Below are 18,238 nucleotides of genomic sequence, written 5' to 3'. Positions count from 1 at the left end.
GAAAAGTGACAAATTTAAATGATAAACAAATATTTGAAATATTTTGAATGTTTATGAAAAATAATTGGCTAAAAGGAGTCAATGTGGTTTCTTAATGTCATAATTTTTAGATGAATTCTTCTAAAATGGCAATTAACCTAAAATGAAGATGAGATTTTTTTTCTTAATATTCTTAATGAAAACAATAATAAAAGCAAATGCCAGGAAAGAGACGGAAGATGATGGTGGTTGGAGAATGACTGTATGTTTTCAATTACCAGTAGAAACAGATGGAAAAAAATATTCTTCTCTTATAATTTGATGCCAGCTAGAGGACATGAGAGGTACTTCACATCAGCCAGGAGATTTCAAGCTTTATTGACATAATAAATTTGATTTAGTAACAATAAACACTTTGCTTCCTAGCATAATTGAATGGTAGGAGGCCATAAACCAGAGGATGTTTATTGACTTCATTTGACCTGACCATGATTGGTATAAAGCTTACTTTGGTATTCAAGGCAGTAAAGACGTCATCTACTCATCAATTCCAACACTTTCTACCTTTGGTAGAGGTCTCTTGAGTATCTTCTCCAGGACCTACAGTCTCATTTGATACTTTGGTGGCCAACCTTGTCACAAATCTCTCTCTAAGAGGTCTATGACTGTTCTATGTTATTAAAAACACTTACCAATTGGACTGAAGTCTTTCATTTCGTCCACATTTACCAACAGTTTTCAACATTATTTAGGTATTCTAATAAATTATTTTGTGTATATAAGAGAGCAAATTCCTTCCAGACCTCAGCTGTTTGAATTGTATACAAGAGCAGATCAAAGCACTGTTTAGCATCTGTCCTATAAGAACAAAATAATGAATGATTTCCTGTGGAAACTGTTATAATATTTGAATACACTAATTGGTGAGTTGTGTTATTATAATGTATATGTAAAGCCATGTGTTCTGCCAGCCCTGATGTAGAAGTGGAAGACATAACATACTTGAATATGGGTTCAAAATAGAAGTATGGCATCTTAATTGTGTTTCTTTCTTTTCTTTCTTTTTTTTCTGTTCTTTTCTTTTTTTGTAGTAGTAGCAGTGTTAAGGCCATAAGGCACTGACATTTTAAACATATTTGCTAATTTTATGATAATAGATCTGATAATTCTATTTATATAAAAGGGATATAGTAAAGATAAGCATAAAGTTATAAAGACTAAGTTTTCACATATCCAATTGATTAACATTCTATTAAAGATGGGAAACATGAGCTTGCAAATTCATAAAGTAGAGATGGCTCACTCAATCAAGGTGCTTTGACTTTCTCTAGTGATCTGACTAACTATCCTGTTGCTAGGAGAATACAAGGTAAACTGATAAATGAATTGAAGCACAGTATTTAAGGTAAAGTTCATGTCTTTCCAGTTCTGTCCCCAAGGACTCTATCATGTGTGTACAATTAAAAATGAAGAAAATGTCCTATTCTTTGCAGCTGGATTTTTGAATTTAATAATTTAAAAAAAAAAACCTAACCAATAAGTATTTCTGGTTTTTACATGCTTTCTTACATTTGAAATGAGCTTTTACAGATTTATTTTCTCAATACTGAAATACTGACATTTTTATTTCATAAATTTATTCATACCCTAATTCTGATTTTAGTTTGCACGTTAGTAGAAATATCAGTGATTTTTTTTTCCTTTTTGAAAAGAAAATTGTTGTGTTTACTAAGTACTTTTTTTCTCATTTAGAAAAAAATGTTAGCAGCAATCTAATTATAACTGAGTTATATTTACATAATGATGTTCTGTTAATTTGGGTCATTTTGCCATTTAATACTCTGACAGCTTTTATCCCATCCTTCTCCAATAACAGACTGTGTGTTGTCTCCCACAGTCAGAGAGAAATGAAGTTGAAGACAACACATTCAACTTACTCAGCTTACTTCTTTAATAGTTGACATGAGAATGTTTCCTCCCTAGGAAAGACTGTGGGGAATCCTGATGAAGTCTTGAAGAGAATAACAAATGCGTGACAGAATTAAGGTGTTCTGATGTGGTACTGATGGCTCACTGCTAGCTCTTTACCTGGGTCTTGATACAGAGTAGACATTAATCAACGTTTCGATGTAGGTTTAGGTTGAGATGTAAAACCATTGAGTTGGTTCTGGCGTTGCGTGCAGGAAACAGGAAGCAAGTGCGTAATGACAATTACATGTTGCTGAGGGCCTCTACCCCTGGAAGGGTTTTACCTTCCAGAAGCTCAAGACTTGCTCCGCCTCCGGTGCTCACATGACTGACCTTGTCTTCAGTGTTCCATTTGGTACAACAAGTAGCAGTATCTCCACCTCCTATAATGGTGACACAGCCCTTGGAGGTGGCCTTTACAACTTCATCCATGAGGGCTTTGGTTCCCTTAGCAAAGGCTTCCCATTCAAATACCCCCATAGGTCCATTCCAAACAATCAGCTTCGCTTGAGCCACAATTTGAGCATTGTTTTTAATGCTCTCAGGGCCACAGTCCAACCCCATCCAGCCAGATGGTATACCAGATTCTATAGTGGCTTGTCCTACTTTACAATTCTCATCAAACTTGTCACCAGTAACAAAGTCAACAGGAAAGGTTATCTTTACGCCATTCTTTTCTGCTTTGTCCATGATCTCTTTGACAATCTTGGCTCCCTCTTCATCAAACAAGGAAGCACCAATCTGCATGTTCTTGAGTTCTTTCAGGAATGTGTAAGCCATCCCACCACCAATAATCATGAAATTGACTTTGTCTAACATATTTTTGATGAGTTGGATCTTGTCTGACACTTTGGCTCCACCAAGGATAGCCAGGAAGGGCCTCTCTGGGTTTTCTAAGACCTTGGAAAAGTAGTCTAGTTCCTTCTTCATGAGGAACCCAGATGCCTTCTGAGGCAAATTTACTCCCACCATGGAACTGTGAGCCCGATGTGCAGTGCCAAAAGCATCGTTGATGTAGACATCGCCGAGTTTGGACAGTGATGCTTGGAAGGCTTCTACTTTAGCAGGATCAGCGCTAATCTTTTGTCCAGAAGAATCTTTACCCTTACCTTCTTCCTCCACATGAAACCGCAGGTTCTCAAGCAGGATGACAGACCCATTACTTGGGTTGGCACAGGCTTTCTCTATTTCAGAGCCTACACAGTCCTTCAAGAATATAATGTCCTTGTTTAGCAGGGACTTGAGCTCAGCAGCAACAGGCTCTAATGAATATTTCTCTGGCATGGGGACACCATCAGGCCGGCCGAGGTGACTCATGAGAACTACGGACTTGGCTCCATTTTCCAGACAGTGCTTGATGCTTGGGATGGCAGCCTTGATTCTCTGGTTGTTTGTAATTTGATTATTCTTCATGGGAACGTTGAAGTCTACTCTCATGATGACTCTTTTATCCTTAAGATCCACTTTGTCCAGAGTCAACTTCCTAGAGAGAGCCATCTTGATGGTACACAGAACAACCTCTTACTGCTGCTGGGAAGTTGGCTTGGTGGAGATTTTTAACGCTTTAAGTCTTGGCCCCGCCTTTTCTTTGTGAGTTCAGTCTCCTGCACAATAGGCATTGGTAGATTTTGAAAGGAATTCCAGCTCTGTGATTGGTCCTCCGTCCTGTCTATCTTGATTTGGAAGGTTTCACCAGGTACAGACTCAAACTGCCAGCCTAGAATACTAAACAGTAAACAGAGAGTTTGGGGCTAGAGTTGGGAAATTAGAAAGTCTTCACTAAGAAGTATCAGAAGGCCAGGTTGTTTTTCTCCTGGTTTCTGTTTCCATATCCTCTTTCAAATCGATTAGAAAATAAAAAGCATAGTCAACCATAAGATACAATTACATACTCCTTACGGACATCCAATCTCTAATTATACTGTGTAAAGTCCTCTGAAGTACAAATGATGAATATTTGAAAAGAAAGTACTGTTTTTGTTTTGTTTGTAGTCCAAGGCAGCATAATACGTGTCTTTTATCCTTGATAAATATTTCTGCTGAGGTCATGGACTATTAGAGGCTATTAGACTGTGATATACTCAAGTTTTGTGTGGGAATCATATATTTTTGTTGCCTTAGTTTATTTTTTATTTTGTTCATATCTATCTATCTATCTATCTATCTATTTATCATCTATCTATTTATTTATTTTTAGACTTCAGTGAGAGAAAGCTTTCTGACTTCTATGAGAGAATAGCCGGGGAACCTACCAAAGAGAACCTCATGGTTCTTTCAGATTCAGAAGGTATGTCATTGTGCCTCTCATTTCTTCTTTGTCTTGCTTACTCCTGGTATAGTTTAGAAATAAAGTTTAAAATATGTGATCCTTGAGTTGAAGTCTTCTACAGGAAATGAAAATGAATGAGAAAACATTTTCTAAAACTCTATAAGGTTTGCTGAATAGTGAAACTGGTACAGTGTCTCTCTAGTTCTGCTGTTTTGTTCAGGATTGCTTGGGCTGTATAGGACCTTTGGAGTCACCATGTGAATTTTTGGAGGTTCGTTGTTCTGTTTCTATGATGTCTTGTAGATTTTGATTGCGATGGCATGGGATCTATAGGACGATCTCCTTTTTCTCCTCCTCCTTCACCTTCTGTAGTTTCTATACGTGGCTTCTGAACTAGAGTAATATGAGCTGTGTAAGAGAAATTTGGTAGCTTCTCTTTCTTTCTTTTCTTTATGTTTTTGTTTGTTTGTTTGTTTTGTCATAGACTTCTTATTACCATGTCACCTGTTTCCTAGTCTTACAGCTGTGTATTATTGTTTCCACATTATTTAACTTTGATATTTGGTTGAATCTAGATATTCTAGCATAGTAAAATATACATTTTTAAAGGAATACTTTACACTACTCATTAGTGTTTCTTCAGTGATTATGGTAATGTCTTTTAGAAAATCTCTGATTCTGTTATTGTGAATCAACTTTTCTTTTTTTCTGGTTAAGTGAACCAGTTGCTTTTTCATGTTATTTTTTTTTAATTTAAAAAACTCAACTTTTTATTTCTTAAAAAAATTTAGCTACTAGATTCATTGATTTTTTGTAATTTTTATTTCAATATTTTATGCTCTGATTTTCTTATTTCTTGCTGTCTACTGAACTTGGTTTCGGCTTGTTCTTTCTTTTCCGAATTTTTTAGTTGTATCAGGAATTAATTTGTTTTTACTCTATGCAATATTTAGAGGTACATAGAACTATGAATTTCCCCTTAGGACTGTTTTTAATCTACCTAAGAATTTTTGTGTGTGCGTGTTTTGCTTTATTTGCATTTTGAACTAGAAAATAGTTCTACCATTTTTTCTGACTTCTTTTTTTAAATTTTTTCATCATTCAATAGTGTGTTACTTAATATTTATGAATTTATATAATTATCAGAACTTTGTTTGTGGTGGATTTTAAACTTGTAACGCATATGTTTAGACAGAATGCACAAAGTTATGCCAGTTTATCTGAAACTGTTTAGATTTGCTTTGTGTCCCAAGATGCGGCTCATTATAAATAAACTAAGTAAAACGCGCATGATTTTGTTTTTCAAAAAATATTCTGTACAAATTTGTTAGGTCCACTAGCATATATGATGCTATTTAGTTCTAATGTTACTGTCTATTTTTTTCTACATGATTTTTTCTTGTAGGAGAAAATAGAGTATTTATATCATCTATTATTATTGTGTTGGTGTTCATTTGTGTAGTTTATTTCTATTAGTACACTTTTTAATGGTTGTATATAACTTTTTTTATTAATGTTATGATGAACCAATGGTCACTGTTGATACTTTAATAAGAGTCTTATTTTAAAACATAAATAAAATAGGGGACTTGATATTTTTCTAGTAGACAATGCTTTTAAGACACTGACTCAAGTGACAGAAAAGCAGGGGTTTTAGGTCTTCACCAGAGTGGTATAAACATACATTGAGTATGCACTTTCCTAGGGCTTAAGTGTATAATAATCTATATGAACAAAGAGCTTGTTCTGAAGGCATTTGATTGGTTGATTGATTGATTGCAAGTGAACAAGTGGAGAGCACATGGGAGCGACTGGAGAAGAGAAAAGAAGGAAGAAACAAAATGATTTAAAAGATAGTAATATGCTTTTGATGAAACTTGATGCCTCAGAATTTGGTCCATATATTTTTAGGAGTACAAGCTATTTTACTTAATCCCTTATTTAAGGTGAAGTGTCCTTCTTTAGTCTGATTTGTTTTATTTTGAAGTCTGTTTTGTCCAGTACTACAGAGGCACCTGATTGCCTCCTGGTCCTTAAAATACTATCTTTTTTTTTTTAAATACTTTTACCTTAAAGTAGTTCCTCTCTTTAAAGGAAAGATAAGATTTTCTAGACAACATTTTGTTTCTTAATCCATTCAAGTAGTCTGTGCTTTTAACTGTGGGATAGAGACCATAGATATTCAGTTTATTTTTTTTTTATTTTTCAAAGATGTGTGTTGATACCTGTCCCTTGGATTTTTCATCTTTTTTACTTTTTTCTTTTCTTTTTTTCTTTTTGTTTTTCTTTTCTTTTTTCATTCTTTCTTTTTTCTTTTCTTTGACAGGTGTGTGTGTGTGTGTGTGTGTGTGTGTGTGTGTGTGTGCATGTGTGTGTGTGTGTACGTGTGTGTGTGTAAGAGTTTCAGATCCCATTGATCTGGTGTTACAAACAGTTGTGAGGTGCCATTTGGTTGCTGAGAATTAATTAATCCCAGGTCCTCTGGAAGAGAAGCTAGTACTCCTAACTATTGAGAAATCTCTCCTGCCCCCTTATTTGTTTTAAATATATACTCTTTTTATTTTATTATTGTTCTCCTCCCTAAGCTACTTCCAGTTCTCCTTGATTCCCTATCCACTCAACCTCATATTCTTTCTCTCCCTGTTCCTCAAAACTAAGACAAAGATCACAGAGAAAACAATTTTCTCCAATGGAATGTTACTAGGTACATCAACTACAGTCTAGTACAGGACACATGCCCAGAAGTACTTGGAAAACACAAAACAGAAAAATGTTCTTGGGGGGAGAATAGTGGCCATTTTTTTTTGTTTTGCCTTGGTGTTTTTGTTTTTTCTTTTTCCTTGGGTTTTGTTGTTGGTATTCTTGCTATTGTTTGTTGTTGCTATTGTTTGTGTTCTCAGTTGTAGTTTGTTTTTCAGTAGTTATAATTTCATTTATTGTCTTTTTATTACCTCTACTCCATTCCTATTTTGCTCAGCCTGAAGTACTGTTTCAAGCACACTCTCTAGGTCTAATTTGGTCGGCATGAATTCTTTTCGCTTTATCATGAAAATATTTTATTTCTCTTTTAGCTATTGAGATATGTTTGAATATGTTTGAGATATGAGAATAGGAGTCTAGGCTGGCACTCATGCTCTTTTAGAATATGAAATACAATGCTCCAGGCTCCTCTGGATTTAATGGTTTTTATTGAGAAATGACTCATCAGTCTGATGGATTGTCTTTTATATTTCACTTGTGTTTATTATTTTTCAGGATTCTCTCTATGATCTACACATCTAGTGCTTTAAATATATTATTTAGTGAGTGTCTCTCTTCTAGTCTTGTCTACTTAGAGCTCGGTGTGCTTCCTGTGTCTGTATGAATATGTCTGTCCTTAATTTGGAGAATTTTTCTGTGATCATGTTGAAATTATAGGCGATGCCATTGACCTGGGATTTTTCTCTGTCTTCAATGACTATAATTACAAGATTTGGTGTTTACATAGTACATGATTTTTTTTTTGGCATGTTTCATTTGCTTCCTCTAATGATCTGACCACCTACCTTGATGCTGTGGGAATACAAGGTAAACTGATAAATGGATATTAGCAGAAAGCTTAGAATACCCACAATAAAACATACAGACCATATGAAGCTTAAGAAAAAGAAAGACCAAAGTGTGGATGCTTCGGTTGTACTTAGAAGGGGGAACAAAATAATCATGGGAGGTAGAGGGTAGAAGGGACTTGTGAGGAAAAAAGGAGGAGGAGAGGGAAAGGCGGGGCAGGATCAGGTGAAGGAAGAGACAAGGGAGATGTACAGAGGGTCAGGAAATTGAACAGAGATGTATAGCAATGAGGGATGAGGAACAAGGGTAGTAGCCAACAGAAAGTCCCATACCACAGGAAAGCTAGAGGCTCCCCAGAACCAACAGGGATGATATTAGCTGAAATACCCTACAAAGGGGTAAGAGAACCTGTAGAGACCATATGGAGTTTTAGGTACAACCTCTGGTTGAGGGATAAGGCCACCTATCCTTCTCAAAAATTCTAACCCAGGATTTCCCTGTCTAAAGGAAATACAAGGAAAAAAAGTAGAGCAGAGAATGAAGGAAAGGCCATCCAGAGACTACCCCACCAGGAGATCCATCCCAGACACAGCCACAAAAAGTCACTATTGCTGACGCCAAGAAGTGCTTGCTGACAGGAGCCTGATATGGATGTCCCCTAAGAGACTCTGCCAGAACCTTACTGATACAGATGCAGATGCTTGTAGTCAACCATTGGACTGAACTAGGGGACCCTAATGGAGGAGTTAGGGGAAGGACTAACAGAGCTGAAGGATTTTCCAACCCCATAGGAATAACAACAATATTAACCAGCCAGACCCCCTTCAATAATTCCCAGGGAATAAACCACCAACCAAAGAATACACTTGGAGGGACTCATGACTCCAGCTGCATATGCAGCAGAGGACAGCCTCATCTGGCATCAATAAGACAGGAGACTCTTGGTTCTGTGAAGGCTTGATGCCCCAGCATAGGAGAATGCTAGGGTGGCAATGCAGGAGCATATGGGTGGGTACAGAAGCACCCTCATAGAAGCACGGGGAGGGGTGGGATAAGGAGTTTGCAGAGGGGGAACCAGGAAGGAGGATAACATTTGAAATGTAAATGAATAAAATAATCAATAAAAAAAATCTAAATGGAATGGAAAATCAAAACACAGGCTGCATACTACCTGTGTTTTGACATGGGAGGAAACTGTCATTTTCTTTTATCCTAGACATCTATAAGTTACTTTCCACAGCATGGGATATCTTGGTTGTAAAGCTTCTCTTGTATTTACTGCTTTTAGAACTAATCCTAGTCCTGCATACACATCCACCATCATTCTATACTTTATGGGCATTGGTGTTGTCATAGGGTTGAACCTGCCCTCAACCTTGAGTCATGTTGAGTAGTCTAAGTTTAGAATTGAATCTTCAAGGACAAATATGTCAATAATCAAAGACAATTATGTTAAAACTGGGGACTGAGCTGTAGCCCATAGTAGAGTCAGTAATTTTCTGCATCTGAGCCACTTGATGCACGTATAGGGTAAGAGCCAACCGCACTTGTAGCACTGGGTTTTATCTTTGTAGCTATCTAGGTGCGGGTACTTCCACTTCTCCTGGGTCAACTCTGATAGATTCCTGGACTTAGCTCTCCTGTTAGGGTTTTATCCATGAACTCACACATCCCTAATGCACTTTGGTGACCTAATAAGGTGATCCTTGTTCTTACTTTTAGGAAAAAAGTTATTAAAGTCTGTGCCCTATGTGTAGTGTTAACCAAGGATGCTTGTCCAAAGGTGTCACCAAGCACAAGGTACATGACAAAAAGCAGTTTTAAAGAATATGAAATAATTTAGAGAAGAGTCCAACCTCAACACCTGCCCTGGATATGGGCAGCAGCATAGACATCAGGCTCAAGCAAAAGTGGAAGAAAGAGGCTATCAACACAGGCATTCTTTGTTTATGTTTTTGTTTTTGTTTTTGTTTTCCATGCAAAAGTCCAGCTTCAGGGTGAGGAGGGTCCTGAGACAGGAGGAAATGGGAATGGCACTTACTCAATAACGACTCAGAGTCAGTAATGGATGCAAGTTTTCACTTCAAATGTTCTCTCTTTACCTGAGGACCCTCATCATCCTCTCCTTCTTCTGCTTTCTGACCAAAGAGCCTGAACCCTGTCTTTTATTTATTAAAATGACATCATAAAGGCTTTGACCAATTGTTAATAAAATTTAAGAAATTTTTAAATAATCCCAATATTTCCAACCCTCACTTCCTTAAAACAGAATCTGAAAGCAAAGCAAAAGCACATTTCCTTATAGGTTTTATGCAGCCTGTTCTTCACAGGTACCTGGGCACAGACAGCACTTGCAGTTTCCTGGTACAGCAGACAGCAATCTTTAATAATTATTTTCATGTAAGAACAAAAAGGTGACAGATTACTAAAGTTATTAACTCAGATTTTTTTTCATGTTTCTTTCTTAGATGTGTGTGTGTGTTTAATTTTTCATATTCTTTACCTAATTCTTGAGGGGCCTAATTCTTCAGGGTTTTTTCACTATGTCGTGACATTTCATCACCTGCCTAATCTTCCCTCCCCCAACCCCTGAGCTTTTGTTATTTTCTTAATCCCATTATAAATTCAAATAAAGTTTCTTTCTCTTACTGAATAGAGTTTTTAAATCCTGAATTATCTTCATCATTTCATTTGACACTATATTCCTGGTTTTGCTTGCTTATTTGTTTGTTTGGTTTTGAGATGTTTGTTCATGTCTTCTTTAAAATTCTCAAATTTCCTTCTGTATCTTTTTTTTTTTTTTGAGATATTGTAGCTTGTGTAAATTCTCTTTCGGAAATATTTCTGTAAGACTAGTGAATCTGGGGGGATAAAGTAATGGTACTTTGACTCCACATATTGTGTTTTCATAATGAGACCAGGGAATGTAGATTACTTTCATTGGCTTTATGTCTGGCGTTATATTTTAGGGTGCTTCGGAGTGAGCCCAGGGCACAAGATGTGCAACTACGATAACTGAGTCTAAATGTTAAGATTTTATGAGTGAACCAAGCTCCTCAGGACTCACCAGACTGTATAGAGAATGTGTGACCTGGGATAGGTCTATACGTTGGATATAGCATAGTAGGGTAAAGTGAGGAGTACTTGCAAAACTGGATCCACTATTGATTATTAATTGAGATATATATTAATTAGAATAAACTCTTCTGAAGACTGAGAACTATTATATAAATAAAAATTAAGTAAAAGATATCATATATATGAAAATATCATATTGAATAAACAAAGCCCAAATAACCAGTAAAAACAAATACTAGGGATGATTAATATGCTAAGATTAAAATTTATTTCATTTTTTCCTAAAGCGACCAAGGTCAATGCCCCGTGAACAAGCAAATTCTGGTCAATAAGGTACATTTTAATATCATTCTTAAAAGACCCAACAACTAAAATGTAAATAGTAGTTTAGAATTTAAACCACTGATTAATATGTATGTTAAGAATAATGAATGGTGAGAAAAAAATAAAAGACAATTGTTGTGAATGCTTCTCCAAAGATAGTTAACTAGGTAGAGCTAGAAAAGATGACTGACCATTACAGAAGAACTATATGCTGTCTGTTCCCTTACATGTCCTCTGGGAACATGATTCGTATTTTCAAGCCAGAATTTTAGTTACTTTAGTCATACACATAATGTGTAATCATGGGCTAGATTTGACACCATAAATATGTCACAGATTTCATATGTCAAGGTTTAAAGGTATTATCAATTTTGTTATTTTAAAATATTTAGGAGTAAACAATTTCTGAAAATAGAAAGAAATAGAAGAAGAAACAGAATTGTTACCATTTGGAATTATTTCAATGTACTAAACCTATACGCTTTTGGTGGGATGTGATAACCATATTTAGAGGATATAGTCTTTCTCTACATGGTCCTGATTGTACATACTGGAAATTTAATGAATTTTGCCTTCACAGAGGCAGGTAGCTTTGCAACCTTCTTTAAGAATTTGATCATCACAGGTTAGCATCTTCTTCAGATTTTTACAGTTAGAATATACATCTTGTTCTCCACAACTATTGGCTGAAATAAAGAACAAAAATATCCATTACTTCATTGTTATTTTCCTCTCTTAACAGTAACAAAATAAACTTATATGGAATGGAACAAGGGGATTGAACAAATGAGTGGATATCTTTTAAACTGTAGTTTTGTGAAATTGATTTCTTTACTCACAAAAGGTTAAGAAAATTAAATCGAGTGGTTCTTTTTGTATTTTGTTTTTGTTTTTGTTTCTGTTTTGTTTTGTTTTTGTTTTGTTTTGTTTTGTTTTTGTAGAACTGCACTATCTCGCCGTTGTATAGATGGCTTATTGAATAGGAGCCTTTAATATTCTTATGGAGAACTTGGTTTTGGTTTTCACCATCTACATGGGGCCTTATGACCAACTGCAACTTCAGTTCCAATGCCAGTTTCTGGTCTCCAGGGTAAACAAGCACAAATGTGGTACACATAAATACATGCACATAAATAGAACCAAATATTCATAATATGAAATAAAAAATAAGCATTAAAAAATCACTAAAACTGTGGTTATTTTTCAAGTACTTTTAAAGTTTCATATGGTTAATATTTAAACATTATATTCTCAGCATAACAAGTTCATTAAAATGTTTTATATCAAGTATGCCTAGTGACCTCTTTCTATGAAAATACTGGAAATTTCTTGTGGATTGCTGTTTGTATTATCTGCTCTCTCAAGAGGGGTGTCCTGAGGAGGAGTAGATGATTATGTCTCAGGTGATGTCAGATAAGATATTAATTGGTCAAATAAAGGCTAGACCCTGTGATTGGGGAGTGGAAGAAAAAGCAGAGCTGAAAGTTTTAAAGACGGGAGAGAAGGAGGAAGAAGAGAAGACTAGCTAGATGACAGAGAGAGAAGATGATGAATGAAGAAGAGACAGAAGATGGTGCAGGCCCACGTGGCCTGGAAAAGCCACAATTAGCTAGGGATTTAATAGCTGGGCAAGAGGGTAGTGTAGGGTATATTTGCCCAAATTAGGAGTGCTGCTTGTATTTTTATTAACTGAGTTGTGGATTCTTTGCATGGAGATTTACTGTTATAATTCTGGCTGGTATTAATATAAATCTTTAGTGTTTTCATTTCACGGGGCTAAAGGGAGCTGAATGAGTGGTAGCTGGTGTTCTCCAGGCCAGCCACAGTGAGTGAACAGCCTCAGAAATGCAAGCAGTAGCTTCAAACATTTCAGGTTAAACTGGTTTGGTTAGCTTAGAAACCTAGCCTCAGGATCCAGTGCAAGACAGCGCACATAGGGGTAGCCATGGGGTGGGGCGTGGGGGTTGGAGGAGGGGTGAAACCACTGAGGCTGGCCCTTAAAATTACAAGCTATACACATTAACTTCATTCTAGAATGTTCTGTTCTCCATGACTGTTTTAGACTTGGATTCTCTCTTTCATATCAGAAGAGGTAATCTTCTGAATACAGACTTGAAAAGGAATGTAGCAGAAACGGCTGTTCTGAGTATTAGACACTTATTCTTAGATTATAGGGTAACTTATTCATTACCCTATAATCTTTGTCATATCTTTGATATATATCTAGAGCTCACAAATCTGTATTCAGCTTATACACTCCCAGAGAATTGGAAACTCCCAATTACCAAAGAATAAAAAATAAGGTCTTGTTTATCATCTGGTCCTTTGTTTTTTTGGAGACAATGTCTCATTGTTTTACCCATACTAGAATCAAGCTCATACAATCAGGTAACTGCTAATTTCATCACCCAAGAAGCACTACTACAGGCACACGCTAAATCCTCTTTCCATCCCCACATAGATAATATATTCATCAGCATTGAACAAGTACAGTTAGCAAGGATGTATTATAATTCTACTTCCTTTCTCTGTGTGTAATCAGTTTTCATAACCTTTGCAAAAATAATGTAAAGATGACTGTATGATTCTGAATCTATACCTCGTAGCTGGCTCTTTCATTATGCTTTTTCTAAGAAGTCTTTATGAAACACAATTTCCACAACACTTGGGAGATAGGTATAGGAAGGAAGACTAGGAGTACTGTGTTCTAGGTGAGCTTTGGATATGTAGTGAGACCCTATTACAAAACTAACAACAGCCTAAGCCAGATGAGTACACAGATAAGTAAATTTATAAACTGATAAAACAAAAAATAAGGATTTTTTCCTTTTCTATTCCTGTTTAAAGTAGTTCAATTGGCTGTTATTAATAGGATGACCTGCTTTAGAAACACAAAGCAAAGTTATGAATGTTTGGCTCTTTCTTCTTTAGTTTATAATATTGATATCATTAGTATATAGATAATATTATCTATACAAATCAATCGTGAAGAATTCACAAATTCACTCAGGAATGCACAAAACTCCCAGCAAGTTGCCACCAGAATGTACCATATTAATTTTGGTACTATATTCTATTTTTATAAACACTTTATTGCTGTTTCTGTTTTATTTATGTAACCTAGGCTGACCTGGAGTTTGATCCACATTCCAACCCAGGTTTGAACTATGACTCTCCTTCCTTCTCCACCAAAATGGTGAAATTACATTTATTCTTTGCATGTATGTACAGAATAATACTAAAAATGGAATACTATGACATTCATTTTACTGCATTTCATTGATGAAGTACTGTAGTTTTTAACGAACCAATAATACGCATTGATTTTATTTAGACTCTAAAACTACACAGAAATGTTGTTTAAACAAAAACATGTAAGTAATGTTTGATTAAATGGCTGGATTCAAATCACACGCTGGGCCAGGGAGATAGCTCAGGGTTAAGTACTTGCCATTATACCTGGCTATTTGCACTCAGTCTCCCACACTCATATCATGGAAGGAGAGTGAGTCCATATAAACTGTCCTCTAACTTCAACACATAATCACACACGGAAGAAGCTATGACACACATGTGTTTGCCATGACACTTAGAAAGACACAAATACATTTACAAGTAAATAAATATGTAATTTAATAAAAAAATTCCTTTAATGCTCTGGAGTAGACTAAAAATTTATTGTGCTAAACTCCTTGGTGTGCAAAGAATTAGTATCTGTCTTCTTTCTCTGGGCTGACTCAAGTTATATTATTTAAACTTCTTAAATTTGTATTACTTCCTCTTTTAAAAATCCTAACCTTAAGATCTTATTAACCTTGAGGATAAGATACTTCACTTTAAATTTTATTAAATTGCATCCTCAGAAATACTTTTGTAGAGCCGTGCGATGGTGGCGCAACCCTGTAATCCCAACACTTGGGAGGGAGAGGCAGGCGGATTTCTGAGTTCGAGGCCAGCCTGGTCTACCGAGTGAGTTCCAGGACAGCCAGAGCTGTACAGAGAAACTCTGTCTTGAAAAAACAAAACAAAACAAACAAACAAACAAAAAGAAATATTTTGGTAGACGCCATCAGCAACAATTCCAGTATAGTTATAAGTATTCACTGATTTTAAATGTTTTTTTAAACTACAAGAAATATTACCTTTTCAATGTCAAAAGTACACACATCTTAAACAAAAGAAAATCTGTAGTTCAAAAAATGATGTTAACATATGTAGCAGATATGCAACTTGGTTTTTGTAGGGTTCCAAAACAACTGGAAAGGGTCTCCTTACTCTGTTGTCTGCTTGTTGATCCTGTTTCCCTAATTAAACTCCCACTACCTCAGTGGGAGATGATGTGTCCAGTCCTGGTGTGATTTAGTGATGTAAGGTGCCACAGTGGGCTGGTACCCAGGAGGTCACCTTCCCCCTTTTCAGAGGTGAAGGGGAGGGGTTGTGGAGGAACTGTATGAGGGAGGAGGAAGGCTGTGATTGGGATGTAAAGGGAATAAATGAACTATTTGAAAATTATTTAAATGATTTTAAGTACATTTTTGTCTTTTGCAAGTAAGGTCATACTATTAAATCTTAAAGCAGATTGTCATTTTATGTTATTATATTAGTATGTTAATGAACTTACTGCACAGCCCATCTTCACAGTCATTAGGACAACTGGCACAAGGTTCTCCTTCTGTGTAAGGTGTATATAGTCTTCCTACATAATTCCCACTGAAATTAAATATGCAAAATCATCAGATGATTTTAAACTTTCTGTTTACACACTAATGCTTGCATACATCATCAAATTATAGATAGATAGATAGATAGATAGATAGATAGATAGATAGATAGATAGATATTTAGAGATACAGTTCTATATGGATAATTCATATATATATATATATATATATATATATATATATATATATATTTGGATTGTAATTAAAAACTTCAGTTATACCATAACAAAAACCTAACATTTCCTAAAAGTATTGTGATATAAATGTATAGTAAGGAGATAATTAGTCCATGCACACTTTTTCCTCAACCATTGTCTCAGAACATGAGAAACTGAAAATACTCATAAAAGTCTAAAGGTCTAGAGGTATTTTAATGTTAAAACACTCTCTTCATTACTTGAAGAACCTGGAAAATTCATAAAACAGTGCAATACAGGATGCTTGTTATATGTAAAAGCTACTTTTTATAAGTTAGGCAGGCACAGAAAAAAGCTGTAAGTCCTGTAATATAAAACAAGTTGAGTTTCAAGAACTGAAGTGTATAGTTGTAAAAGACCCTATGCTTATGAAGGTTTGGCAGTGTCTAAATATAACAGGAAAGAATGAGACTTTATGCTTATCAAAAATAAGGGTATTAAAGTAAGAGGGTTTATAAAAATCATCTGAATTTATGAGTACTCTGTGGCTAGGGTGTGCCTAAGTAGAAATATTACTTCACTGATTGTCATAGGAAAATACAGAGAAGTCAGATTCTTCATTGCACCAAAGGTGGTGGCAAAGGTGGTGGTGGTGGTGAGTAGGTGTGCAATACAAGGGCTTGTAGCAGAACCACTCCTATAAGTAATCTAAAAGTAAAAAAGACAAAATGTTGCACAACCTCTGTCACTTGCTTCTCTTTATTAAATATCTGCCTCTCCTAGGTTCAAGATGCTTATATTTGACCAGACAGTCAGATGGGTTCCAGTACCTTTTTTTTTCTTTGTATTATACTTAACAACAGAAACATGATTGCAAATTCTTTCGTGATCTTTCTGTTAAACTGAGATGCTACACCATCTATGTTACATACAGCATAGAATTGAATCTTTTTTAAAAAGAAATTGATTTAGAAAAACTCTGACCTTCATGTTGTATAGGTTTCTTATATTAAAAGATTAAAAAGAAAAGAAGAAAGCTGGAGAGATGTCTCAGCAGTTAAGAGTGCCTATTTCTTTGGGCAATACTTGGAGTTTGATTTTCAGTACCCATTTCAGGTGGGTTAACTTTCTGTGATGCCAGTTCCAGGCAATCTGATGCCTCTGTCCTCCACAGGCATCCACATCAATGTGTACAAACCCACACACAGACAGAGAGACATGCATATGTAATTGCAATCTTTTTTAAAAGAAAATAGTTGGCAGGTTATGAATAGTATTTGTTCTATTCGTTGGAATTTTTAAAGAATTCAGACAGTTGGTTTCTGTTTCATTAGTAATTTTTTTCATTTTGAAATAAATCTAAATGAATGGGTTTCTCGGAAATTCTGAGAAGCAAAGAGTCAAGATTTTTATCTTTCTCAACTATTTAAAATATACTGAAGACTTCTCAAAAAGCCTTTGAAGTCTGATTTAATAAATTCTTATAGGTATATGGTTGGAAAGATGGTACAGTGGTTAAGAAAAATTGCTGTTCTTGCAGAGAATATTAGTTTTATTCCCAACACCCATGTAAAGTAGGTCATAACCACTTTTAACTCCAGGTCCAAGGGATTCAACGCCCTCTTCTGGTCTTTGTGGGTATGTGCACATGCATAAACTGATCCCTAAAAATAAAGCTTTGGAAAAATAGCAACTGGGCTGGTCATTGTTATGACTTTACAGGAAGATAATTTTGTTGATTATTTTCTCCCTTGACAGCTTACATAGCACCTTCTAGTACTATGAGAGCTAGTCTACCGGAAGCAGCCATCCAAGTAAGTTCCAGTTCACTTCCTCCACCTCTTGTGTCTGAAGTGTGTGATGTTTTCAGCAACAGGGTCTCATCTTCAAGTCCTGATAGGCAACCATAAGACTGTATTGCTTTGGATAAAGAGCTAAGGATAATCATGGATGTTGAGAAATGGAGTTTACAGGGTGGAGACTCCTGATAGCCTATTCAGTACAAAGTGGTCAACCCCAAAAACTTAAATATAAGATCAACATTAAATGAACTCAGTGGTATTGTGTGTGTGTGTGTGTTATATGTACAGATATGTATAGATGTGTGCTATGATATGTCCATACTTGTATGGAACATGTGTGTGTGTGTGTGTGTGTGTGTGTGTGAGAGAGAGAGAGAGAGAGAGAGAGAGAGAGAGAGAGAGAGAGAGAGA

The 18,238-nt window shown here is 35.7% G+C and overlaps 2 protein-coding genes across 2 annotated transcripts in view; both read right to left on the bottom strand.

The window, feature by feature from the left end:
- Positions 1–1,912: 1,912 nt before the first annotated feature.
- On the bottom strand, positions 1,913–3,512 carry Pgk2 (phosphoglycerate kinase 2). Its single transcript, XM_028766796.1, has one exon. The coding sequence runs from the start codon at positions 3,442–3,444 to the stop codon at positions 2,191–2,193; it is 1,254 nt and encodes a 417-aa protein (XP_028622629.1). The 5' UTR covers positions 3,445–3,512; the 3' UTR covers positions 1,913–2,190.
- Positions 3,513–11,725: 8,213 nt separating this feature from the next.
- Positions 11,726–18,238, bottom strand: part of LOC114620655 (cysteine-rich secretory protein 1-like) — a 17,692-nt gene continuing 11,179 nt past the window's right edge. The window contains exons 6-7 of the mRNA XM_028766789.1: positions 15,789–15,877; positions 11,726–11,853 (exon numbers count right to left, since the gene is read on the bottom strand). Of these exons, the coding sequence (XP_028622622.1) occupies positions 11,726–11,853; positions 15,789–15,877 (217 nt within the window). The remainder of the gene's footprint in view (positions 11,854–15,788; positions 15,878–18,238) is intronic.

Source organism: Grammomys surdaster, unplaced genomic scaffold (assembly GCF_004785775.1).
Source record: "Grammomys surdaster isolate TR1022 unplaced genomic scaffold, NIH_TR_1.0 169, whole genome shotgun sequence".
NCBI classification, from domain to species: Eukaryota; Metazoa; Chordata; class Mammalia; order Rodentia; family Muridae; genus Grammomys; species Grammomys surdaster.
This window is presented reverse-complemented; position numbering and strand designations above follow the sequence as displayed.

Bases quoted from the DNA above. Each gene is read 5' to 3' on its own strand.
- Pgk2 (XM_028766796.1), bottom strand. From the start codon at position 3,444: ATGGCTCTCTCTAGGAAGTTGACTCTGGACAAAGTGGATCTTAAGGAT.